The sequence below is a fragment of the Jaculus jaculus genome, chromosome 5, assembly GCF_020740685.1.
Source record: "Jaculus jaculus isolate mJacJac1 chromosome 5, mJacJac1.mat.Y.cur, whole genome shotgun sequence".
NCBI lineage: Eukaryota > Metazoa > Chordata > Mammalia > Rodentia > Dipodidae > Jaculus > Jaculus jaculus.
The window spans coordinates 36,324,688-36,352,593 of record NC_059106.1 but is presented as its reverse complement, the minus strand read 5'-3'; the positions used below and the strand labels follow the sequence as shown (position 1 = coordinate 36,352,593).

Below are 27,906 nucleotides of genomic sequence, written 5' to 3'. Positions count from 1 at the left end.
CCGCGGTTGCGGCGGGTAGCCGAGCCGCCCCGGAGCCGCTGTTCCCGCCTGTGCAGGCTCTGGATGCTCTATAACTCTTCCACTTCTCCGCTGCCGCCTCAACTTCCTATACACCTCACTTTTTAGTAAAAGTGTGTATTTTGCTGAGTTTTTTTTGGTCTTTCCCCCCCCCCCCAGGCTGCTTTGGCGTGGTACCTACGCCGCCATCTTAACTGGAAGTCTGACTTCTGCTAGTTTTTAACTGAGCCAGACTTTTACAGATCCCACAGCTTGCCAGTTTTACCACAGTCCTGGTGATTCTTGGATCTCTGCTCCCTTGTGAAACTGGAGTAACAGACATACATGGCCCTTCCCCACTGTTAGTATGGTCCCTGCAGATCAAATTCTAGCACTCTCACTGGTCTCCCCAAACCCTCATGCTTGAACACAAAATGCTCTGAACACTTGACTCCTCTCCCTAGCCTGGAAAATTGTTCATGCAAACTGCTTTTGCCTTCAGGACCTGCTCAGCCCCAACTACACAATGTAACACATGATCACCACTTAAATTTGAGGGGGAACTCCTGCTACAAACATCCAACTTTATGGCTTGGTGGGGCAGATTACACCCAGTTTATAATGGGCAGCACAGATCACATGGGAATTTGGTGGCCCACTGTGAAGCCTTTAGTTTCCACTAAGGCTCAACAGCAGGCTAAGAACAGTCTCTCAGTTAGATACTGGGGAAATAACTACACTATGAATTCAGTGACTCACAGAAACCATTATGATTGGGACATTGGGTAAAAATCCATGGATTTTCTGACCTACATAAGCCTCTATTTTAAGTGACAGGCCACAATACTGTTCAGTGAGTCTCCTTGAATCAATGTCAATACAGAGCCCTGAAAAGTCTCTGGGATTTTCAGGTCCAGAAAGGGAGATTAACACTTGTCAGAACTGTAGCAAGGTCCTTCCTTAAGAGGACATGCACTCCCCTTCATCAGAGGGGTTCTGCATCTATATACTGGCACAGTCTGGAAATTGGTTCAGGGGCTGTGATTCTCTATTACTACAATTCAAAGAAGCATTTTGTTCAATTTGCTCTGGAACTTTTGTGCTTAGATAGATAAGGCAACAAATTAGTAGACTTTTTATTTATTTTATTTTATTCTGGAAATACCATGATTTATCAGCCAGTGCAAAAGAGCTACACACACAAGCCAGACCATTATGAGCATTGCTCTGCCTTTGCTGTCCATTATGGTAAATTACATTCAATGCTCCCAGTTGGTTCTCATTACCCCAGGACTGATGGATCCAGTGCATGTACGTCATCTAATTCTGCAATAGTGTCTCCCAGTGTAAGGTCTGCATCACACAGAAGAGGAATGATCGAGCTCTTCACATATGCTGGTGCTCCCCTCAGAAACATACTTCTGCTGGGCATGGTGGCACATGCCTTTAATCCCAGCACTTGGGAGGCAGAGGTAGGTAGATCACCGTGAGTATGAGGCTACCCTGAGACTACAGAGTGAATTACAGGTCAGCCACGGCTAGAGTGAGACCTTACCTTGAAAACCCACCCCCCCCCAAAAAAAGGAAAGAAAGAAAAAAAAAGAAAGAAACATATTTCTTATGGCCTAGTGAAGGGGAATATGTTCTGGAACAACCTCCCATTGTGTTGTGGAGGCTAAGGATCTAGAGGACAAATCCACTCCAGCATTCTAATTTGCCTGAGCCAATATAATCTTTCATCAACATTAAGCCAAGGGATCTCAGCTCTACTCCTACTTCAGCCAACCAAACATACAAATTTGAAAAGTATTTTAACTGTGTGAACTGCATTATGAAACCTAGAATCTCTGCTCTATGGGCCCATATCAATAAACTCAGCCTAATCTATTTTTGTTTATTCCTACATTATCCCATACCTTTAAAATCCATGCCCACACATATTCTCCGATTTTCATGTGACTACATTAGAAAACTTGTGGTGTTCCTAGGGGGCTGCATCATATCTCCTCATGGGTCAGAACTGCTACCTCACCTCTAGGGTCTGCTTAGTCTTGAGAATCATTGTAGTCCTAGAGGTAAAGATGGGTGGGGGTGGGACAGCTGCTAGGCATCTCCTGCAGGGAAGAACATTGCTAATTCCATGGTCAAAGCAGGATTATTAATTCCCTCAGGCAAAAGCTAAGAAAAATACTACAGAGTTAGGGGTTGAAGATATTTTCTGCTATGTATCAGGAAGCTACCTCTTCACAGAAAACCCATTAAAATCTGACAGTTCAATGCCCTCAGCATTACCAGAGCCATTCCACGTATCTCCAACCCAAGTTACAGGGTCCCACACTTTTCCAATCACTACCCTCAATGAAACTGCTGACATCCTTCCAAAAGGCTAATCTTTGCACAGGCTAAGCCTGAGGACACAGAAGACTATGTGCCTTGGGTAGAGCTTCTTGAAGACAAGAAACTCACAGCTTCTCCAAAGATTTCTTTTTTTTTTTCTTTAGAAAAAATATTTTATTAACTTATTTGAGAGAGAGAGAACAGGCATGCCAGGGTTTCTTGTGACAGCAAATAAACTCCAGACACATGCAACATCTTGTGCATCTGGCTTTACATAGGTACTAGGAATTGAACCCCAGGCCAGCAGTCTTTGCAAACAAGTGCCTTTAACTGCTAAGCCACTTCCCTAGTTCTTCCCCCCTTTAATTTTTTTTTTCTTTCTGGTTTTTCAAGTTAGGGTTTCATAGCCCAGGCTGACCTGGAATTCACTATGTAGTCTCAGGCTGGCCTCAAAACTCATGTTTATCCTCCTACCTCTGCTTCCTAGGGCTGGGATTAAAGGCGTGCACCACCACGTCCAGGCTCCTTTTGTTGAGGTGGGGGCGGGGGGAGTCTCACATGATATGCCAGCAATCCTCCTCTGCTTCCACCTTCCAAGTGCCATGATGCTTGGCTGGTGTTGGTCTTTTTTTTTTTTTTTTTTTTTAGTTTATTTGCAAGTGGAGAGAGACAGAACAGAGAGATAGAAAAAGAATGGGTATGCCAGGGCATCTAGCCACTGCAAACGAACTCAGACACATGTGCCACCATCTGCATCTGGCTTTATGTGGATCCTGGAGAATTGAACCCAAGCCATCAGGTCCAATAGGCAAACACCTAAACTGCTGAGCCATCTCTCCAGCCCTTGATCTTTGTTTGTTTGTTTGTTTGTTTGAGGTAGGGTCTCACCCTAGCTCAGGCTGACCTGAAATTCACTATGTAATCTCAGGGTAGCCTGGAACTCATAGAGAATCCTCCTATCTCTGCCTCCTGAGTACTGCCCTTGATCTTTTTTTTCCCCTCAATTTTTACTATAACATTTTCCATGATTTTAAAAAATATCCCATGGTAATACCCTCCCCTCCCCTCTCCAAAGATTTCTTGACGTAATAAACATAACTTGTGATCTGATCTGATACAAACTCATGATCTGTCTTATGCTCTGGCTCCCCATAGCTTTGACCGCCTGAAACTGAATAAAAGCTGCCAGTATAGTCAGTTTGGGAAGCACTTGAATGCATCCCCCAGACCCTCCATTAAATTATATTTTAGGTGCTGTGTGTTCATTTCATGTTTGTTCAAATACCACTGGACAGTATATAGATAGGAAACTCATGGACTCCAGAGAGAATCCTCTACTGCTCAGAAGTATGTATATATATAAACAGTCTTTCAAAGCTGGGCGTGGTGGCACTTGCCTTTAATCCCAGCACTTGGGAGGTAGAGGTAGGAGGATTGCCATGAGTTCAAGGCCACCCTGAGATTACATAGTGAATTCCAGGTCAGCCTAAGCTAGAGTGAGATCCTGTCTCAAAACACAAAACAGGGCTGGAGGGATGGCTTAGCAGTTAAGGCATTTGCCTGCAAAGCAAAGGACCCAGGTTCGATTCCCCAGGACCCATGTTAACCAGATGCACAGGGAGCGCATGTGTCTGGAGTTCATCTGCAGTGGCTGGAGGGCCTGGTGCACCCATTCTCTCTCCCTCATTCTCTGTCAAATAAATACATAAATAAATAATTTTACAAAAAAAACAAAACAAAAAATGTCTTTCAAATAACTGTTTATCCCTTTTATCCAAACTGCTCTCATTTTTAGCTACAGAACCTGTATCATTTTACAGATGGCAGAGAATACTAGGGAGATGCAGGACCCATCAATACAACAAGAAAAGATAACCAATTGTCTACCACAAGACATGTCACCTCTGCCATGTCTTCCAGGGCCAGGAGATTGTAGGGGATGCAGAGACATGAGTACTGGTCTCACTACTGGCCAGAAAACCAGCTACACCAGCTACATGGAGACGTCAACAGACACTGGTCACTCAAGACTCACCAAAGCAGCAAGCCAGAGGATACAGACAACACTAAATCAGATTTATAATACACACACCAAGGTGGAAGATGGGGTGGAAAGATTTGAAGAGCCACAGGGTGGATAGGAATATCCTAAGGCATGGTCCCACCTCCACAGAGACTAAAGCCTTCTGGCCCCCATAGTAAATACCAATGACCCTTCTGAGGAAAGCCATTACTAGAAAGAGGACAAAGCAGAAGGGAAATGAGCATAACCTTTTTAAGTTCATTTTTTATTTATTTACTGTTTTCTTTTAAATAGAGCTCATTACATTTCCCAAGTTTATCATGAGGTTGTTCTGAAACCCAGTGTGATCTAACCTGGGATATGTGCTCCTACTTCTGGCTCTTCAATAGCCTGGAATACAGGCCAACATCACCTAGACTTGTGGTAAGATGTGAATCAAAGTGTAGCATCCCTCCCACTTAACCTTAGCAGGGAACAGAAGGGGACATCCAGGGATAGATGAAACGAGGAAGGAACGAAGCATCTGCACATAGCCACTCCTAGAATCCTACATCCTGATTTAACCATTCTAGCTGTCCCAGCTGACCAAGACCCCTTCCCTGACTAAGGGAACACACAGAAATGGCCAGAGTTAAGTGCTTAATTAATGACAGTCAGGAAATAGGCATCCTGGTTCCAATTGACAACTTAGAGACCCCAGGATCTAAAAGAAAGATCTCATGAGGAAAAGTGCAAAACTAATAAAGATATATTAAATAAAGATAGGCCCGTAACAGGAATAATGGATCACACTCATATGCCTAGATTAGGACAGATGAAAAAATAGTCCCAGAGAATCAAAGACAGCCAGTAACACAAACCTAGAAAGACACACAAAGCTTCACAGGAGGCTATGGTGAGTGGGACATCATGCCCTGCCTGTATCTCCCAAATCACAAATGTGGGCTGAGGACTCCTTGTTAACTGGTATAGGAACCCCCCATCCTGGAAGGGGGAACTGGCTCTACTGCTGGAATCATTAACCAGGCTGAGAAAAGTCCCATCAATTCAGCAGCTAACATGGTGCCTGGCGAAAATACCTTCCCAATCCATGCAATGCCAGGGCAACAGTCTCCATATCCTAAAAGCCAGATTCTGAGTGTTAACAACCTGTATCATGAAAAAGAGGCTCAATGATCTGGGAGTTATAGCACCCCTCCCCTGGCTCACTCACAGTATGTCAGCCCACACACTCACCATTTCTGGCTGAAGTGGCATGAGGTATCTTCCCTTGATTTCCCCACAGCAGTGTTTCACAGGGAATTCCAAGGAATTTCTTTAATATCTTGAAAAGTAATAAGGACATATTTGAAGATCATCATGATTAACTTCTATTTTAACATTCTTGTTTGAAGTATCATAAAAAAGGAATGCTCTCTATATATCAGCACTATTCACAGCCAATGTTGATCACTGTGTTGTGTCTTGACTCTCAGCTGGTGAGACTTTAACCATAGTCTACCCACAGTGAGTGGCTCCATTCTCTTCACATGTCACTTTGTGGTTCCCTGTCTTCCTATCTTGTCTCATTCCTTACACAAAGTATGCCCTCACCCAACAGATCTCTTCAATTCTCCCTCCTTGTTTGTCTTCAGAACTGGCCACCACCTGCAGAACCCTTTCAAACCTCTTCTCTCAGAACCCTTTCCTGCTACGTCCACGGCGACCTCGCCTGTGTAGCAAGCAGAAATGCTTCTGCACTGGAAGAGAGCTGAGGACAGAGGGCCAGCACTCCTCGGAGGGATGCCCCCGGTGACCCCTTGGCAGTCAGTTACTGTAAAGGTTCCTGCTGCCCATGAAGTCACGACGACCTAATTGCTGGCGCCAATGCTGTTTCTTTCCTGCTTTCTTCTAGCTGTTTGTCTAAGAACAGCTAATTCAACACTTATTAGTAATCATGCACGCAATCAGAGTACAAGAAACAATCTAAGCATTGAATGTGCCCCTCCTATGATTAGGGCAATAGAGGAAATGTATAACTCTACTAGGAATAAAAAATTAACTCTAAAACAGTTTTTAGATGGTATAGAGTAGAAACAGCTTATGATGTTTTAGAACAATACTGATCCTGAGAATATGAAAGTAGAAATGTTGATCGGTAGTGTTCATAAGAAGCATGACAGTTCTGCAGAAAAGGAGTTACAAAACTTAGGCATTCCCACCAGGAAACTTCCTGGGGGATATGTTCAGTACTTGATCAAGGGCAGATGGTGGACTCCTAGAGCTGGAATCTACTTAGTTCCATTCCCCTATGAGGGAGGATATGATGAATTCGGTAATAGATGGGTGAATTATGAAGAAATAAGGAGGCTATGGCATTCTCTTCCATTTATGGGAACGCTTAACAAGGAAGCGTAAGCCTTGGTGTTTATACAGTCCTTGGGGTATAAGAAATAAGTAACCTGTTATTCACCTTACACCTAGTTTCTGTTTGTATAATGTTGTGGTCAATGATACAAGGCATCCTTCTTAAAAAATGGGTACAGTTCCTGCCTGATCAACATTACATGTATGCTTACAATAGAACAATACTTAAGATTGTTTAGATTAATGATTTCTGAAATCACTTGTTGGCTTGCTAAGTTTCCCTGTGTAATCTGTATAAAATCTTCATGAAACCTTCAGTAAATTGCAGCAGCATATTCTACCTAGAGTGTGTCTGTCTGTCATTTCCTCGCCGAATCCCGAGTTCTCCTTGAGCCTTCGCCCTTGTTCTCCCTCGGTCCTGATCTCCCCGAGAGTCAGTCCGCGGCACTTTCCCTCAAAACCCCTGGGCCTCACCTACTCCTCATACTGCTACAATCTGAGTCCCTCCACTGACCCTCACCTTCTCCCTCAGATAATCAGTCACCTCTCAGTCTACATGCCATCGCTCAAACTCTTATCCCCCTCTCTTCAAGAGTCACATCCTCCCTCAGGCAATGGCCTACCTCAGGTAACGTTGCCTCTCTCACACCTTGACTTCTTCATTTACACATCATGCCTACTTCAGCCTCCAGTTCCTCATGCCTCACCTTCATTACTCATCCATGTTCAGAGACTGGAGACTGTAAATGACTATCTCCCATTCCTTCATGGGCCGTCTAAACCTAGTACAGATGGAGCCCACAGAAAATGGTCATGGCCAAGCCCCTAACCTGCCAGCACCCAGGCAGGCAGCAGGAGTCCCCCCTCTAACCCTATTCTGGACTTGGCTTCCCATTCTATACAGTGAGACAACTATGGTTTACTCATTGCTTAGGTGTCAGGGCCTAGAGGAGATAGCTGGGGTACTATAAACCAATCCAGGCCTCTCCAAGGCAATCCTTTACTAATGCCTTGCTGTGACCCCACCACACTGGCCAGCAGATGGTGACATTATCCTGTTATCCAGGAGAACAAAGGCAGTCTCAAGGGAAGAACTGGTTTCTCTTTGGCCCCACAAGGAAAAGATAATTGAGAATGGAACTCAAGAACCCTGTTCACATAAGGCACTTGTTCTAACACTGAATTTTGCAAGCTTTGTTTTTTTGTGTATATGTGAGACAATCTCATTCACTTGTCCAGGCTGGCCATGAACTTGGGATCTTTCCTCATGAGTAGCTATAATTACGGGCCTGTACCCACACTGCCTCCCTTAGAAGTGAGATGTCCCTTTCTGTTTTAACTTAACAAGACACTGGAAGTACACATGCAGAGAGATGCAAGGAGGCAGGAAGTAAGGTCAGTGCACACAGTTACTGAAGGACTCTTATGTAGGTTAACAATCCAGCTGAGTGAGGGGCCACACCAGCCAAAGTTCATTCCCATACCATGTCTACATACCCACTTTCTGTGTCTCTGAGTCAGTCTACAGAAGACACAGAAAGGCATTGATATTGGGTGTGGCAATTACCTTTTCATTGCTAGGAGAAAATACCAGGCCAAAAGCAGCTTACACTTGATTACCCACCTGAGATAAATGGTAAGACTCTATTACTGAAGACACCATATGCTGCGGGCACAGAAAATGGAGAGACCTGCCTGGAATCCGGAAGAGAGTCTGACCCCAGACAGTTATCCTGTCTAGTGCTGGAAAGCACTACATGAGCTTCTGGGGGAAAGTGGCCAACAATGGTCTGAGCAACCAGGGGTCTAAGCTACTAGAAGCAAACACCTAACAAAATATAATAGTGGCACACAGCCTCAGTGGGTAACCAAGACTTTTCTGATACTCAGTGGAAAGGAACCCATATCTGGAATTAGGAACCAGGTCAGAATGCTATGGAGACAAATATGCTCTCCAATGTCAAGCTCCCACTAGTCTTGAGCTAAAAAAGGGGCTACATCTATCAAATTCTCCCTAAATTAATAATGCTTATCCCATTCAACCTATGCTGACTTCACTCTCTGTTGGAGAATCTGTTTTTCTTTTTCAGAAGGTCGCAAGATCCAGGGAGATAAATACCCCTCACACTTCAGCCAAGCCCAAGCTGAAACTACTGAGGAGATCGAGAGGCTCCTAAGAGCTCATTACTGAAGTAGACTTAAAACACATCCACCATGGCTCAAGGAATTCTGCAGAAGAGGGGGCGGAAATACTGAAAGAGCCACAGGTTGAGACATCAAGCCCAGAGGCACTGCCTACCCTCCAAATTGACTGCTGTTCCCACAATGCATAATACACAATTCCATAGGGAATACCTGCAACACCACTGAGGGTCCCCAGTGGAATGGGGGCAGGGACAAGGGAAAGAGTGATACCAACACATGATACATCCATACTAAATATGGCTATAATAAAAAAATAACTAAACAGATAAGAAAAAGAAAAGAGCAGCTTATGTGAAAACAAGATTTCAGGTTTATATTTTTTAGGAAAAGTTTCATCATGGTGGAGAAGACATGGCAACCAGCTCACACCTTCATATATATAGCAGCAGTGCAGGTATAACAAGAGCGAACTCACTCTGAACACCTAGGGAGCTAAACTCAATAATCTCAAGGCCCACCCCAGACACACCTCCTCTAGCAAGGCTGTACTTCCCCAAGTCTCCACCAGCTGGGGACTAACAGTAAGATTAACCATAAACAAAACACTCGAGGTTCTGGGGACACTGTATGGCCATATCACCACACAGTAACAGGAAACTGAATACTTGGCCAGAAGTTGTTGATTCACATCCTACATTCCTGACACTGAAGGGGAGACCAAGAGCGAGGTGGGACTTCCCTGAGAAACAGGTGCCTACTGGATGTCCAAGCACATCACCTCAGCCCAAATGGGTGCTCCAAAACTGCTCCAACTATCAGGTTCATATCTTAGAAAGAGTAAGGTTAGCCAGGAGTGCTGGCACATGCCTTTAATCCTAACACTTGGGAGGCAGAGGTAGGCTAATCGCTGTGAGTTAGAGACCACCGTGAGACTACACAGCGAATTCCAGGGGAGCATGGGCTAGAGCAAAACCCTACCTTGAAAAACCAAAAACAAAAAAAAAAAAGTGATAAAACAGTAGTGAACTTAAAAAAAAAGTCTCTATATAGAAAGAATAGTTTTTAAATGTTTTATTTTTATTTATTTATTTGACAGAAAAAGGGGGGAGTGAGAATGGGCACTCCAGAGCCTCTAGCCACTGCAAATGAACTCCAGACGCGTGCTCCCCTTTGTGCATCTGGCTAACGTGGGTCCTGGGGAATGGGAACTGGGTCCTTTGGCTTTGCAGGCAAACACCTTAACAGCTAAGCCATCCCTACAGACCTAGAAGGAATATTTTGTCTATGTAGGCAACCTTCACAGACAGATTTATCAACTGCTTTGGAATTCAGGTCTCTTAATAAGATCCCCTAGCAAAGAGATCTTTTCTCATGTCCCCTTTATTTCCCCTATTATTCTTTCTACATGGTTACATTCCCTCCTTAGCCTATCCCTCCTCCCTAATACTTTCAGGTCTTCTCCATCTCACTGGCCTACACCATCAGATACCTTTTACCCTCAAAAAGTTTCCCACTGTCTCCTGTCTCAAAACCACATGTGCATAAATACTTAAGATTTCTGCAGGGCTGGAGAGATGGCTTAACAGTTAAGGTACTTGGCTGCAAAGCCTAAAGACCCAGGTTCAATTCTCCAACATCCACATAAGCCAGATGTACAAGTTGACACATGTAAGCTGGGCGTGGTGGCGCACGCCTTTAATCCCAGCACTCGGGAGGCAGAGGTAGCAGGATTGCCGTGAGTTCAAGGCCACCCTGAGACTACAGAGTTAATTCCAGGTCAGCCTGGACCAGAGTGAGACCCTACCTTGAAAAAACAAAAAAAACAAAACAAACAAACAAAAAAAAAACACAAGTTGACACATGTGTCTGGAGTTAAGTTGCAGTGGCTTGAGACTCTGGCAAACCCATACTCTCACTCTCTCTCCCAAATAAATAAATAAATATTTTGAAAAAAGCTGGGCGTGGTGGTGCATGCCTTTAATCCCAGCACTTGGGAGGCAGAGGTAGAAGATTACCAAGAGTTCGAACGCACCCTGAGACTACATAGTGAATTCCAGGTCAGCCTGAGCTAGAGACCCTACCTTGAAGAAAACAAAACAAACAAATAAACAAAAATTTGGAAAAAGATTGCTGCAGACTGTGTCCTCTTCCTGAGATATTTCGAGAGTTTCTGTTTCTACACAGAAAGAATATTGGCTAAGTAGGCAAGCTTCATAGCTCAGTTTTCCAATTGTTTTAGAGCTTAGGGCTGTCACCAAAATTCCACAATAAGGAATCTCTTTCCTGTTTCATTTCTCATTTATTTTCCTTTCCTTTCTATCCTGCCTCAACCCTACTTTAAAACATATTTCCACCTCAGACTTTCAAATAGCTCTCCCTCAAAACACTTCCTTCCAGAACCCTGGCCTCATATCCCAGCCGAAATCTCATCTTCCCTTAAAACAGTGTGCGCACAGTAGCCTGCTCCACCCCACTCCGTCCTCACCTCGTGCGAACTGCTCTTCCTCCCTCAGACCCTCACCTCTTACCACAGATGAACACCTCCTCCCTCAGACATTCGTCTGTCTCCTCGCTCGGACCCACACCTCCCTCGACCCTATCCCCTCTGAGGTGGGCGCTGTCATCTGCTTTGACAGCAGACAGGAGTCCAGGGCATAAAGGCTGGTTTTCCCGCTTCCCTGCGCGGGCTCGGGACTCGGGCCGACTCCAGGGCACAGCTACACCGACAGGGCTGCAGGGGACTAAACGGGGCCGTGGAGGCAGACCCCCACCCCGTAGCCGAGGAGTCGGGGCGCACAGCGGCCGTGCGGAGGGCTCTGGCCAGGGACACCGCGGCCGCTGACCGTCCTTCCCGGGCTCAGGACGCGCCACGCACTCACCATTCCGGCTTCCTGGACACCAGCGTCCTCTCTCGGGTGTCGCCCACCACCATGGCACAGGGTCAGAGGGGATGGAGAACACTCTCCCCACACTCCAGAGAAGAAACGCAAAGCGCTAACAGCTCCCAAGATGGAGGACCGAGGGCTGCTTGGGTAAGGAAAGGCTCCCGCCGGCAGCGAAAGCCCGCCCCTTGCGCGCGATCCTCGTGTGTGATTGGACAGAACTTCAGGACCGGCAGTGAAGGCCCGCCCCCTGAATGCGATCTCCCTGTCTGATTGGACAGGACGACAGGAACAACCCCTCAGGCCCTGACTGACATACAAAGCAGGAAATGCTGGGCAAATGAATCACAAGTGCTTATCACCATGGATGTCTGGAGGTTTGGAAAGGATGTGTACATAGGGGCGTCCTGAGCTAGGGAGGAGCTGGCAGTGGCAGTGGCTTCTCCCCATCCTCCTTTCTAATGTCCCAGGCACGAATGCTCCTTTAAGGCTGGAGGATTTGGGTGCAGGGCCTGTATAGCAGGTCCTGGGAACACTGGCATCTTGTCCTGACCATGCAAGGTTCCATGGATTCACATCCAAGTTTCTAGATGATCTCATGTTTCTTCCTTGGTCATAGGCTGCATTCTGTCCCTCTACTACTGCAACCCCCATCTATATATGCGCTGAGCACAGTCTCTCAGCTCTAATGACTTGAGGTTATCCCAGCTGGCCCTGATCCTCTGGAGAAGCCTTTCTAACCTTACTAGGGAAGTATCTAACCTAGCCAGCTAATACATGAGTCAAGGATGCTCAATCACTACATCGGATCCAGCTACCTTCTCCCTGTGGGAGCAGAGAAGCAAATCTCTCATGTCTTCAGTCTTTTCTTTTTAAATATTTATTTATTTATTTATTTGAGAGAGAGAAAGAGAAAGGCAGATAGAAAGAAATAATGGGCGTGTCAGGGTCTCTAGACACATCACAGTCCTCAGTGGAGAAGCAACAGCTAACATTTTGTTAGACCTGATGCTAATTCCCAAAATTCTCAAATTGCTAGAATAAAACATAGGAAGTACATTTTGAAATATAGGCAAAGGCAGTAACTTTCTGAACAGGACTCCAATAGCACAGGAAATAGCCCAAGAATTAACAAATGTGACTACATATAATTAAAAAGTATTCTATGCATAAAATACAGTATCAACAGGGATTGTAGAAATGGTTTAGCAGTAAGATGCTTGCCTGCGAGGCTTAAGGACCCAGGTTTGATTTCCCAGTACCCATGTAAGCCAGATGCACAAGGGGGCACGTGCATCTGAAGTTTGTTTGCAGTGGCCGAAGGCCCTGGCAAGCCCTTCTCTCTCTCTCTCTCAAATAAATAAATAAAACATATTTTTTTAAAAATATAGTATCAACAAAATGAATAGGAGAAGGCCCTGGCAACCCCTTCTCTCTCTCTCTCTCAAATAAATAAATAAAACATATTTTAAAAAAATATATAGTATCAACAAAATGAATAGGAGAAAAATCTTTGCCAGTTATACTTAAGGCAGAGGGAAGAATTTGTAAAGAGTTGCAAAAATTAGCCTCCCACAATCAGCCTATCACCAAATGGGATATGATATGAATACATGGTTCAAAAATAAATACAAGCCAGGCGTGGTGGCACACGTCTTTAATCCCAGCACCAGGAGGCAGAGGTAGGAGGATCACTGTGAGTTCAAGGCCTCCCTGAGACTACATAATGAATTCCAGATCAGCCTGGGCTAGAGTGAGATACCTCAAAAAAACCAAAAAATAAAAATAATAAATACATAAATACAGCCAATAAATATTATAGAATGTATACAACATTACCAGCCATCAAGGAAATGAAAATTAAAAAAATTTTTGGGACACCCAGTCAGAATGGCTATCATGAAGAAAACAGACAACCAATATTGGTACAAGTGTGGAGAATGATAATTTTTTTTTTACTGTTGGTGGGAGTGTAAATTAGTGCAGCCATTATGGAGGTTTCTCAAAAAAAAAAAATTAGAAGTAGAACTGCCATATGATTCAGCCATACTACTCTAACACAGAGATAATTTTCACCTTCATGTTTATTGGTGTGTTTATAATAGCTATGAATTGGAACCAGCCTAAAAACCTGTCAACATATGAATGGATAAGGAAAATGTGGTACACAATGGAGTTTAACTGAGCATCATGGAAAAATAAAATTGTGAAATTTGCAGAAAAATGAATGGACACATCTAGAAAGAATTATACTGTACAAAGTGACCTACCTCAGAAAGGCCAGAACTACATGATCTGTCTCATATGCAGATCCTAACCTGTAAAATCTGTATGTATGTATTAAAGGAGGGGCAAACCTAGGCAAAAGTTAAAATAGTAGCCAAGGGAAGTTATAAAGAGGCAATAAGGAATTAGGGTGGTGGAAGAAGTAAGCACATAAGTGCCATGTAAACAGAAGTGGGGAGGGTACCAGGAGAAAGAGAGGGAAAACTGACAGAATGATACATAAACTGTTCATTCTAGCTAAAAAGTAAACAATCTTGAGGGCTGAAGAGATTCCCCAGTGGTTAAAGGTACTTGCTTACAAAGCCTGATGGCCTGGGTTCAATTTTCTAGAACCACTTGAAGCCAGGTGCATAAAGTGGTGCATGCATGTGGCACTCATTTGTAGTGGCAAGAGACCCTAGCATGCCCATTCATTCTTTTTTTCTTTTTTAAAAAATATTTTATTTATTTATTTGAGGGAGAAAGAGAGAAATAGGTAGTTAGAGAGAAAGAGAGAATGGGCACGCCAGGGCCTCTAGCCACTACAAATGAACTCCAGATGCATGCGACCTCTTGTGCATATAGCTTACATGGGTCCTGGGGAATTGAACCTAGGTCCTTAGGCTTCCAAGGCAAACGCCTTAATATCTAAGCCATTTCCCCAGCCCCCATTCATTCTTTTTCTATTTTATTCTCTGTCTTTTCTTTCAAATAAATAAGTATTTTAAAAAAAATCTTGGGCTGGAAAGATGGCTTAGCAGTTAAGGTGCTTGAATGGAAAGCCTAAGGACCTAGGTTCAACTCCTCAGGATCCATGTAAGCAAGAAGCACATGGTGGCACATATGTCTAGAGTTCGTTTTCAGTGGCTGGAGGACCCGGTGCACCCATTTTCTCACCCCCTTCTCTGGAGAAGTAAAAATAAAATTAAAGAAAAATTAAAAATCTTTAAAAGGCAACAATAAACCAGGTGTGGTGGCACATGCCTTTAACCCTAGAGCTCAGGAAGCAGAGGTAGAAGGATTTCTGACTTTGAGGCCAGCCTGGGATTATGGAGTGCAATCCAGGTCAGCCTGTACTACAGTGAGACACTACCTTGAAAATAAAAGGCATACAAAGGATTTTTTTTTTTTTTTTTTTTTTTTGGTTTTTCAGTTTTTCGAGGTAGGTTCTCACTCTAGCCCAAGCTGACCTGGAATTTACTATGTAGTCTCAGAGTATCCTTGAACTCACAGCAATCCTCCCACCTCTGCCTCCCAAGTGTTGGGATTAAAGAAGTGTGCCACCACACCCTGCTTATCTTGTGTTTTTAATGATGCATGAGTGAAAGTAATGATAGCAAGCAGCATTTGATTGTAAGAAACCAATAAAGTCATTGTATTTCATACTTATTTTTTTTAAAAAAAGGCAACACCAAAGCAAATAAGATAGGAACACAAATGGAAAAAAAATCATATACCATAAGTAAACATTGAATAAAATGTGAGTAAAGTTCAACAGAAAAACTGTAAAAATTCATGAATGTATGTGACAAATAACTGAGGCAGGGCACATGGTGAAACAGAGAAAGAAAACAACCACATGGAGGAACATATTATCTATGTCTCTTTGCATTGGTACCTGTCAGGAGGGATGAGGGTTACTCAGCTGTAGTGGGAGTCTAATGTAGTTCCTATATTCCCATCAGTTGGTGCTGGATGCTGGCTGAGGACTGGCTCATCAAAGTTATGTTGTGATCAACAGCATGACATTCATTTAAGAATGTGTGTGCATAAGGAGTTACTGCTTTGTAATTTCTAGTCTATTCACTCCAGAGTACACAAACTTTGTACATGGAGGGAAAGCAAAAGTCTTAACACAAAAGATGGGCCCGGGAGTCAGCCTGATGGACATAAAGCCCTGTCTCTAAATAACAAGAAAGGGAAAAAAATTGGCATGGGTTTTCCCTGTTCTGAGCAGGGCTTCTTGTGTTTTCATGGTTCACATTGTGGTTGGGGGCTTGGGATTTGCTTCCATGTCAAAGATGAGTATTGAGGAGGGAAGTGTTTCTTACTTTTCTTGTGTTGCCTTTGTGTTTTTCTGCTTCTTAGATGTCCTTAGTTAGAAAATAGTCATTCAAAAAGTAAAGCAAACTAAATAAATAATTCCTTAATATTTTGTTTGCTGAAAGTTGCTCCTAAAATAAAACTAAGTTTTTTATTTTCCTCTTCTTATAATAAACATTCTTGTGGCTCTTATCTGACCATGGATACATTATACCTTACCTGATATTTCTCTCATTGAATGCAAGTGATTTAAAAGGAGCTGTACTTGCATGGTTGCTATTCGTATTATCACAAACACAAAGTAACTGTCAATAGGTCATTAAAAAGCAAATGTTAGAAGAATATGATAATAAAAGACTAAAAATAACTTATGCATTTGAGAGGCAGAGATAGGAGGATTTCTGTGAGTTTGAGGCCAGCCTGAGACTACATAGTAAATTCCAGGTCAGCCTGGGCTGGAGCGAGACCCTACTTTGAAAAAAGAAAATTATGATAAAGAAAGAACCACAACTGAGAATATAGATAAATAATCAACCAACAAAAAATATCTAGCTATACGGGTGTGGTGGTGGTACACACCTATAGGCTTAGCATGTGGGAGGTAGGGCAGGAGGATCAGGAGGTCAGTGTCATCCATGAATATATAGGAAGCTTTAGGTCAGCTCGGGCAACATAATACCCTATCTCAAAAAGCCAAAGGATAATTTAAAGAAGTTCTATATATGTGGATTGATCTAAATCTAACAAAATGATTTAAATCTAACAAAATAGACTTCAACAGAAAACAAGGAGACATAGACATCCCTCTCCAAAAACTGTAGAAATAAAGTGTCACATGTATAAGAACATCTGTCTTCAGGACTGGGTTTGGACAAAAGTTTGCGAAAACAGCTGAATATGACCATTATCTTATCAGATCCCTTCTTACTGGCCTCCCTTGCTCAGTATTCATGCACTGACTTGGGGGGGGGGAGGGCTCCAGAAAGAGGCTTCTGCTGCACTCCATGGTTCAATTCATTTTCCAATTTGAAGATCACCCCAGGCTTGGTCATGCAGCACCCTAAGTGGGAACTACTATATAATAAGTGATGCCAGAGTGTAGAGTGGGGTGTAATGGTGAAAGATGACAGCTCCAATTCAGGAACTGCACTATTACTAGTGAGTAAGAAACTTTAACTAGAGAGGGTTTACATTTACATTCTTCTCTCTGTAGACTATAACCTGAAAGAGACATTAAACTGTATGCTAAGTAACCCTAAGTACTATTTTGAAAAATATTATTTGAGGAGGGTGTGGGAATAAATATGGATGTATCAGGGCCTCTTTCAGCTGCAAATGAACTCCAGATACAGGTTCCACTTTCTTCATAGCTGTAGCTTTATACACACACACACACACACACACACACACACACACACACCCTTCAAAAATAAATAAATATACACCAAGTATATGGAACCACTATCCTGATGTTTACTATATATTCAAAGAAAACATGTATTTTGCAGAGAAATCTGCAGTATTCTGTATACTGCAGTGCCGTTCACAAAAGCGAAGATATGTAATCAACATAGATATTTATCAACAGAGTGATAGATAAAGAATTTTGACACACAAGTCAACTAAATATTACTCATTAAAGTAAATGAAAATCCTGGCACTTACAGTGACATGGACAGCACTGAAAGCACTGTGTGGAGTCCCAAAACTGGTGGGGAGATTGGTGTGAGTGCTGGAACATTCCTGAGCAGAATCAGGACCTAGGGAATCAGAGAATGCTGCAAGGTGGATCTAACTCCTGACTTCCACATGGGTTCATGGGTTCTTCAGGATCCCAAGGGACTTCTCATCTACCCTAAAAGGAGTTCTCAAATACAGCCCCTCCAGCGGCTGCACTGGCACACCAGAAACTCCATACTGCTGCTTGCTGCATCTTAACTTCCTTTCAAAGAACTTGACAAAGGTGAATCTAGGATTCTTGACTTTCTTACAGAAAAGAATATCATGATGAGCTAGTATGGACTTTGAGTTTAAATTTTTTTTTATTATTCACTGACTCTTTTAAAAAGATTTATTTATTTGAGAGAGAGAAAGAGGGAGAGATGGAGAGAGAGAGAGAGAGAGAGAGAGAGAGAGAGAGAGAGAGAGAGAATGGGCCAGGGCGTTCAGCTGCTATAAATGAACTCCAGATGCGTGAGCCACCTTGTGCATCTGGCTAACATGGGCCCTGGGGAATCGAACCTGGGTCCTTTTGCTTTTCAGGCAAATGCCTTAACCATTAAGCCCTTTCTTCAGCCCATGATTCACTGACTTTTATATTCAAGTTGACCTTGAATATGACCCAAGGATGACCTTGAACTTCTGATTTTCCTGCTTCTACCTTTCCAGAGTGGGATCACATGACTGTACAACCACACCATGCAAAAACTGAACTGAAATATATATATATATATATATATATATATATATATATATATATATATATATATATATATATTTATGTGAGAGAAAGAGGTAGACAGAGGGAGAAAAATGGGCACACCAGGGTCTCCAGCCACTGCAAATGAACTCCAGATGCACGCATCACTTTGTGCATCTGGCTTTATGTGGGTACTGAGAATTGAACCTGGGACATTAGGCTCTGCAGGAAAGTGCTTTAACCACTGAACAATTTCTCCACTCCTCTGCAGTTTATTAAAAAGAAATGGGCTGGAAAGATGGCTCAGCAGTTAAGACACTTCCCTGCAAAGCCTAATGACCTGGGTTTAATTCCCTAGTACCCATGTAAAGCCAAATACACAGTGGCACATGCATCTGGAGTTTGTTTGCAGTAGCTAGAGACTCTGGTCTGCCCACTCTCTCTGCTTGCAAGTAAATAAATAAAAATATTTAAAAAAAGATATTTTAACAGATTTAAGCACAGGGGTTACTTGAAGACAGGGGCACTGGAAGGAAAAAAGTGCAAGCATAAGCTTCTTTAAAAAATGTATTTGTTTGTTTATTTGTACTCCAAGAGAGACAAACAAAGAGAAGGAGAGAGAGAGAGAGAGAGAGAGAGAGAGAGAGAGAGAAAGAGAGAGAGAAAGAGAGAAGAAATAGAGAGAGTAGGCATGCCAGGGTCTCTAGCAGCTGCAAACAAACTGCAGATGTATGTGCCTCTTTGTGTACCTGGCTTTATGTGGGTAATGGGGAACATCCATTGAGTATCTCTCAAGCCCCAGGCATAAGTTTCTTAAGAGAGTCTGTTACCAGTATCCATATGTAGTATTTTGGTGGTTTCTGAAGTTTCATCACAAAAGGCAGCCAAGAAACATAAACAGAATTATATGTGGTTCAGTAGATTGACATCTTTTCTTTCTCTTCCTGTTGCTTCTTTTCTAATTCATCCAGGGGAGGGAGAAGGAAGGACCAAGATGTCACCTGGCCAAGGAGGGCAGTGGAAAATGAAGTTCTGATGGAAGGATTAAATGGAAATTTCAGATGTTTTTACTGTAAACTAAACTAGCATTAGTATTGTTTGTGTGAGTCCCAAGATTTCCAAGGAATTACAATACAAACAAATTTTCTGAGACTCCCAGAAAAGTTTCAGGTTTGTATTTAGAAAGGTATAAGTTTATGCACAGAGATCATATATATATATAAATATTTTTTATTTTTATATATTTATTTGACAGAGAGAAAGAGGGAGAGAGAGAATGGGTATGCTAGGGCCTCTAGCCACTGCAAATGAACTCCAGATGCTTGAGCAACCTTGTGCATCTCACTAATGTGTGTTCTAGAGAATAGAACCTGGGTCCTTTGGCTTTGCAGGCAAACACCTTAACTGCTAAGCCATCCCTCCAGCCCTATATTTTTTATTTGAGAGAGACAAAGAGAAAGAGGCAGATCGAAAGAGTAAGTATGAGTGTTCCAGGGCCATCTTCCACTGCAAACAAACTCTAGACACATGTTCCACTTTGTGCATCTGACTTTAATGAGGATACTGGGGACTAGACCCCAGGCCATCAGACTTTGCAAGTAAGCATCTTTAACCACCGAGCCTTCTCTCAAGCCCAACACTCTTATTTTAAATACTACATAGAGGAATATTGTCTATATGCAGGCAAATATCACAGCCAATGTTGTAACTGTGCTGGAATTCTTGACTTCCACCAACAAGAGACTGACAAGACTCCAAAAGGAGGGGACTCCTTTCTCCTCCTCCTCCTCTTCTTTTTGGTCAAGGTAGAGTCTCACTCCAGCTCAGGCTGACCTGGAATTTACTGTGTAGTTTCAGGGCGGCCTCAAACTCACAGCGATCCTCCTACCTCTGCCTCCCGAGTGCTTGGATTAAAGGCCTGTGCCACCATGCCCAGCGACTCCTTTCTCTTCTAATGTCCCCTTATTTCTGACTTTCTTTCCACTTTAACACACTCCTGCTTTTGTGCATTCTTCAGATGCTAACTCTAGAACCTACCTTCATTCTTGGAACTAGCCTCTAACTTCAGATCTCCTCCACAACTCCTCTTCCCTCGGATCCCTCTCCCTCAACATAAAGTGTGGAAGGAATTACATGGGACAATTCCTGGAAGAAACTTGCCTCAAAGTCAGTGGGCTTATCTCGTCTCCTCTGGTGCTTAAAAAGTGACAAGGAGTCAGAACTTGATAACTCAGGTGAGGGTGAGACAAGCAGCATAGCTGGGAAAGTTAGCACATGTATATAATCTCAGTACTCAGGAGGCTGAGACAGGAGGATTGCCATAGATGTGAAACCAGCCTGACCACACAGTGAATTCCAGATCAACTTGAGCTACATAGTGAGATTCTGCCTCAAATACAAACAAATAAAAACATTGTCAGACATGGTGATTCAGAGCAGTTGGGAGTCTGAGGTAGGAGGGTCTCTGAGTTTGAAGCCAGGCTGGACTAGACAATGAGTTCCATGTCAGTTTGGGTGAAAGTGAGACCATGCCTCAAAACCGAAGGGAAAATCCTCATAGATTGGCATATGCTTACAGTCTAAGGTAGTCATAGACTGAGGTGGGAGAAAAGATACTATCTCAAGGCCATCTTGGGACATAAGATGAGATCATGTATCAAAAAGCCTAAAAAAGAAGCCTGTTAGTAGAGCACAGCAATAAAGTACCTAGCTAGTATGTTCAATGTCCTGGGTAAAATTCCCACTACTGAAAAAAATACCAAACCCAAATAAAAGAATGGATTTTGAGATAGGACTAGACATCATTACTTCATTCATTCTGTATCCTGATATCAATGTTTAGCATTCATGTGACATAAGACATTATCAACTGTTCACTGAAAATTGCTTATGAGTGTTATTATAATATTATATTGAATCTTGCAATTATATTAATGTCACCTACACTGCATCAAGCTCTTCCTTTTTTTCCTCTAGGTGCATCATGCATGTCTCAGAATCCCTCATCTCTCCAGTGGATCCTTATTGCAGCCAGGTTTGCATGGCTGGCAGAAATCACCTGAACAAGAGCAGCTTTTGGGAAAAAAGGGTTTACTTTGGCTTATCGACTTGAGGGGAAGCTCCATGATGCAGGGGGGAATGATAGCATGAGCAGAGGGTGGACATCACCCCCTGGTCAACATAAGGTGGACAATAGCAATAGGAGAGTGTGCCAAACACTGGCAAGGGGAAACTGGCTATAATACCCATAAGCCCGCCCCCAACAATACACTGCCTCCAACAGGCTTTAATTTCCAACTGCCATCAGCTGGAGAGACTAGCATTTAGAATGCCTAAATTTATGGGGGATCACCTGAATCAAACCAGCACAGTCCTCAAACCAACCTCAGATCCTGACTTCACTTTGAACCTCACCTCCTCCCTCAGACCTTCGCCTATCAGCTAGCCTCAACTCTTCCCTCACATCCTCACCTCTTCCCTCATGCCTTGTCTTCTTACCTTAACACCTCACAGTCATGCCTTACTCTCACAAACCCTTCTTGATCACACTGGTGGCCCTCCTCTATCCTTAGAAGCCTGGGGAAAATCAGCGCCATCTCTCTCAGCATTGTGAAGCTCCTCTAAGCCTAACACAGACACAGCCTTCTCAAGTGCTGTGAGGGCCAATCCACTGCCCTGAGTGACCAAGAGTGGTACACAGTGCCCTACTCTCTGGCTCTGGCTTTACTTCCATAGGCAGAGCTCTACATTTCAACTCCTCTCCTGGGTTTGAAAGTCCCAGAGAAGTGCTAACAGTTCTAAAGTAGCTTTTGGCCTTTTCAAGTCCATCCCTTAGTCTTGCATTACACTGGCCTCACTATACCAGCAGACAAGGGGTTATGGTGCCTCATTCCCCACAAGGACAAACTGAGTCTCAAGAGAGGTAATTGGCTTCTCTGAGGTGTTACACAAAGAAGGTGGCTAAGAATGGAATCTGTGCCTGGAAAGTACTCTGCCATTGAACTATTCCCCCTTGTTTTATTTTGAGACAGAGTCTCACTAGGTTGTGTACTTTTATCTAGAATGGGCTACATAATATAACCAAAGCTGATCTTGATCATTTGGAGTTTTCTCCTTTGTTAGCCTCTACAGTAGTCAAAATTACCAGGCTATATCACCTGGAATGGAGGTGAGATCTGAGTGCAGATCTAGGCTCCCTCCTGTGTTTAAGTCAGGGTAATGAGGGGGATATCCAGAGACAGTCAAGGACACAGGAAGTGGTAAGTCCTTGGCACACAATTGTTCCTTGAATCCTGAATTCACAATTAATTGTACAAGTGGCTGATGACAAGACAAAATTCCTTTCTAGAGACAGAGCTGGAAAGACAGAAAGAGACAAATTGCCAGAGTTGATGGATCACATCTATAAATGCCAAAACCCAGGCACTTAAAGCAGGAGAATTACCATAAGCTAGAAGCCAGCCTGAGCTAGACTGAGGCCATGTTTGCACAGTAAAAATGCAGCAAATCAAATAAACAGGATTGGCACTTAGGGGCAAGTGATGGAGGGACAGATTTGCAGAAAAGGAACAAGAGAGAAAATAAGGGTCTTTGTGTTTCCTGTGGCAGGTTTGCTGTGCAACTGACATTTCCCTGCCTCAGATTTCCAAAGCTCCCTCTTTGCTCCACATGACTCATATATCAGCATTCAAGTTCATGAAAATTAGAGGCTTGTGTGTGTGTGGGGGGGAACCATATCAGGTTGTAGTCTGGAAGAGGGCACATCTCTCCTGCCTCTCTAGCTCTTGAGTGTCTTCTTCATGTCCCCAATCCCTTGGCTTGTTGTGGTTCCTGAAGTATAAGAAGAAGCTAGAGAAAATGAGCCAGCTGCACTCTCCCAAAGGCCTAGGGACCTTGGGACCTACTTGAAGCCTGCTGTTGGGTCTGCCTGTTGCAATTTTGTTTTCCTCTGTCGCTCACCATCTCTACACCACTGTCTGAAGATCTCTTTGGCTGCATACCTCTGGAATTTCCAAGGAACTTGTACTTCAAGGGCTCTGGATGGAAGCAGGGACTCCACAAGCAAAGAGATTCAGTGCTGCTGGGTAACACCAACACGTACTTAAAGCACAGTAAAGTGGGGCTGGGCACAGTAATTTAATTCTGTCAGTGTTGGAATTCATGGAAAGGCTAAGAATATGCAAATGAATAGAAATAATATTTCTTGCAAGCATGTAGAGCACAGTGTACATGGTTTCAATTTTTCTTTACCATAAAAATGAAAAATATGTCATTGGTCTTTTTTATGCTTGTTATAACCCATTTGACCTGCTTTCTGTATTTTTTTTATTTTTTTATTTTTTAAAAAAAATTTTTTTTGGTTTATTTTTATTTATTTATTTGAGAGCAACAGATAGAGAACGAGGCAGAGAGAGAGAGAGAGAGGGAGAGAATGGGTCCGCCAGGGCTACCAGCCACTGCAAACGAACTCCAGACGCGTGCGCCCCCTTGTGCATCTGCTTTCTGTTTTTATATGAATATTTAAGTTTAAATTTCTTGGAATAAAGGTGACATGAAAGTCAAGGGCAGATGATCAGGGAGAGAGAGGTACCAGCCAGAGAGGGGTAGAAGGCAAAGCAGAAGGCAGTGGTCAAGGGCAATGAATGAGACATATCATAGTGATGCACACATGTGGATAATAATAAACTTAAAATGCTGTCTCACATTTTATTGCCAATTTAGAAGTTTTCTTCCCATTTGTCAGGCCAGGTTGCCACTTCAAAAAATCAAAGTTGGAAAAATTTTACATGAAATTTTATAAATTTGTCATTTTTTTCTAACTTGTGACTAAGATAGATCCCTACATATAATCATCTTGTTGCAGGAGCTAAGAACAATGAAGCCCTCTACATTCGGGATGGGCCCAAGTCAGTGGCTTTCAACTTTTAATCTTAAGAAAAGCAAATTGGTAAGTGTAGGTAAAAAGGAAGGTAGGTTATGAGAACTTTGTTTGCAGAGAGAGTAGATATAAGAGAAAGTAGAAGTAAAGCAGAAAGACCCCCAAGTTGGGGTGGGTCCCTCCGTGCTGAGAGGTGCCCTGTGTTTTAGGAGTGGGGAACCAACTGGTGATCTAGATCAGGGAGACACTGTCTACTAGTACAAATGAGGGTTACTGCTTCTCTTATCTGGATCAGGAAGCCACAGACTCACCATTTCCAGCTTGTGGGGCATATGGTGTCCTCCCTTGGGCCTTCCCTCAGTGGTGTGTCACAGGGATTCCCAGAAAATTTCAGTTTCAAGACACCTGGAAAAGAAGCAGACACGAACACCATAGGCACTCAGGGCTTAGGCATAGTCCATTGCTAGTTTGACACTCTTCGGTAAAATATCATTGTATGGAAGGAAAAAGCTCTCTGTATGTCACCAACCTTCACAGACAATGTTGCTAACTGTGACTGAATTCTTGACTCAACAATTTTTTTTTGTTTCTTTGTTTTGTTTTGTTTTTTATTTTTTGATGTAGGGTTTCACTCTGACTCAGGCTGATCTGGAAGTCACTATGTAGTTTCAGGGTAGCCTCAAACTCTCGGCGATCCTCCTACCTCTGTCTCCTGAGTGCCGGAATTAAAGGCGTGCACCACGACGCCCAGCTTTCAACAACAACAAAAAAAAATTTAAGCAGATTAGAGAATAAGGAGCTCCTTTTCCTTCCCCAAGCCCCTTAACTTTCCTCTTTCTATCCTGGTTTGTTCTTTCCATGGGCCATGGATTTACCCTTCTTTACTTTCAGATCCCCTCAAGATCTCCTCTTGGAATACGGTTTCCCCAACAATCTCCTGCCTTGGAAACTGTCACCACCCTCAGAACCACACTTTCTTGCTCAAACATGTCCTGCATCCCTGAAACCCTCACATATTCTCTCAAGGAGTCACTTTTGGCCTTAAGCACTGCCCATTGGGGCCCTGGCATTCATCCCTCAATCCCTGGTTTCCTCCCTCAGGCCCTCGCTTCCTCTCTTACACCCTGACTTCTTCCAGTACACCTTTCAGACCTGCTGTCCCCACACAGGTCCTCCTTTCACAGTCAGCTTAATTGCTCAGTCATCTACAGAGACTGGAGCCCCCTGGGAGCAAGTCTCTCCCATCCCTCTGAGGCACCTCTTTGCTTAGTGCGCCCAAAGTCTCTTTAATAACTAAGCTACTGGCCTGCCTGTTCCAAGGTAGCAGGAAATGGGAGACTCTCCCTTTCCTGGCATCAGCTTCCCTTTCTGTACAGCCAGCTTTGTACTGAGAACTTCCACTGCACAGAGAGGGACTAATTCATCGTGATCCTCAAAGCCACCCCAGGGGCGGGGGACGCCTCATTTTACTCTCTTTCACAGGTGAGAAAAGTTGAATTCAGAGAGGACAAACCACTTGGCTGGGATCACACAACTGCAGGGGATAAAACTGGAATTCAAAATCCCAATAGTTTTATTTTTTTTTTGAGACAAGGAATTACTGTGCAGTCCAAGCCTTCTGCTGCCAATTCTAGTGCACCAGCCTCCCATGTGCTAGGACTACAAGAAAACATGAACAAGCCATGCTCCATATCAAAAGTGGATACTGTCACATGTACAAATGATGACCATGTACTCCACGTTACATGACCTGGCTATCTGTGATCCCCTCACTGCAAAACCTGTGTCATTGTGTACTACACATAATATTCTGAGAAGTATTGATGGCCATAGCCAAAATCCACCCATTTGTTTTGTTCACACTGTCTGAGCAATGCAGCTGGGGGAGAGGCACACTGTTAGTTTTCCAGGTGGTCAAGGGAGCAAGCCTGATGTCACAAGAACCAGATGGGCTGATTCTGCTCTGTGCCAGGGACTCAGGCAGCTGCCCAAGATTCTAGGGTTGGAGGAGCTGGGAGATGCAGGCCTTGCTTCAAGAAGCTTGCTTGCTGATTCTGGAGGCCAGATTACATTGGGGAAACAGAGCCTTGTGGTCTCAAAGTGGCTAACTAGCCATGGACACAGCGAAAGACTTCCTGACCTTGGACCTAGAGGCCTTGGGACCTAACTGTAGCCTTCTGGTTTTCTGTGCATCTTATTAAGAGGGTCTTTGTCTTCCTCTCACTATCTCAGCACCTCTGTCTTCTAGTTTCTTTGGTGATTCCCCGGACTCAATTTGTACAAAGGTCTGGCCAGATGCAAGATCCCTGCAAGGTTAAATACATTTAACCCTTGTTGTATAATCCCCGCTCCCAAGACCTGCTCTTGGTAGTGTGTACAGAAGTCCAAAGTGGAGCAAGGGAGGGAGAAGAGTAGCCAGTACCTGGGTCCCTGCCATGTGCCAGTCACGGCCCTGGGCTCCAGTCTTCACTCCACAAAAGAGATCACAGAGTTGACCCTGTTGGTTCAGGTCTATAGTCCTGCCCTTCTAGGCCTATAGAAGGTAAAGATCTACCAGGGTTAGAGAGATCATGTTTCCAAAAAAAAAGTAAGGACTAGCAAGATGGCTTAGGAGTTAAAGTTGCTTGCTTGCGAAGCCTACCAGCCTGAGTTGCAATTCCCAAATCACCCATATAAGCCAGACCAGAAAAGTGGTATATTGTGGACCTGTGGCCCCCTGACACTTCAGCGGGGGTATCTTCCATATTTGCAAAGTTGCACACTATTGTTTATGCCACTGCTTTCTGTCCTGGTCCCCAAGTCCTTCAGCATCTCCATTGTTCTAAAACCTGGGTCCCACAGCTTTGCAACCAGTGTGTAAAGGATGTCATATCTGTCCTTGGGACACCAGGTTCCATTCTGCCACTCAGGTATCCACAACACCATATTTGTAGACTGGGCTCTTTATTATTGCTCTGGTGCCCTTAGGTGGTTTCCACCTGGCCCTAACCTTGGAGGCCACCAACTCTGGTAGTAAAGCATCTCTGGCCAGGCCAGGGCCATGGTGGGAATCTCCAAACATTCTCAGCTCCCACACAAATGTCATGGGGACTGGAAGGACCTACAGTGCATGGGTGGCTAAGTGCTGGGATGATCATGCATAAGTGATGATCATGCATCAGAGTGGCAAGGGAGTGATGGTGGCTGCAGTGGTGCACAGGAGGACTGGACACTCATGAAAAGCCCTTGCTGAGCTTGGCATAGACCTAGAAGGCCGACTTCTCTCTGGCTCAGATACTCCAGACGTCACCTGTGTGCCACATTTGTTTCCTGGAACTAGGCTGCCCTGTGCATCGCTAAGGCTCCCAATTCCACCATGACTCTGAATCTTTGCATGTGTCTGTCTCTGGCTACGTATGTATGAGTCTCTGTGACTATCTCTCTGCAGATTCTAGGCAGGTAAGAGCAACTTCTTTCCTCTCTGTTGTTTCCCTATTGTTTTACCGCCTCTTTCTTAGGGGCCATTTGCTTGAGGCTCTCAGGTCACTAGCACATGAATTATAATCCCATTCCCTACTTCCTTGAGTGACCT

The 27,906-nt window shown here is 43.6% G+C and overlaps 1 protein-coding gene across 1 annotated transcript in view; it reads right to left on the bottom strand.

The window, feature by feature from the left end:
• LOC101605618 (zinc finger protein OZF-like) overlaps positions 1–11,878 on the bottom strand; it is a 35,589-nt gene extending 23,711 nt beyond the window's left edge. The window contains exon 1 of the mRNA XM_045148674.1: positions 11,728–11,878. Coding sequence (XP_045004609.1) covers positions 11,728–11,730 — 3 coding nt within the window. The 5' untranslated portion in view covers positions 11,731–11,878. The remainder of the gene's footprint in view (positions 1–11,727) is intronic.
• Between the last annotated feature and the right edge of the window lie 16,028 nt (positions 11,879–27,906).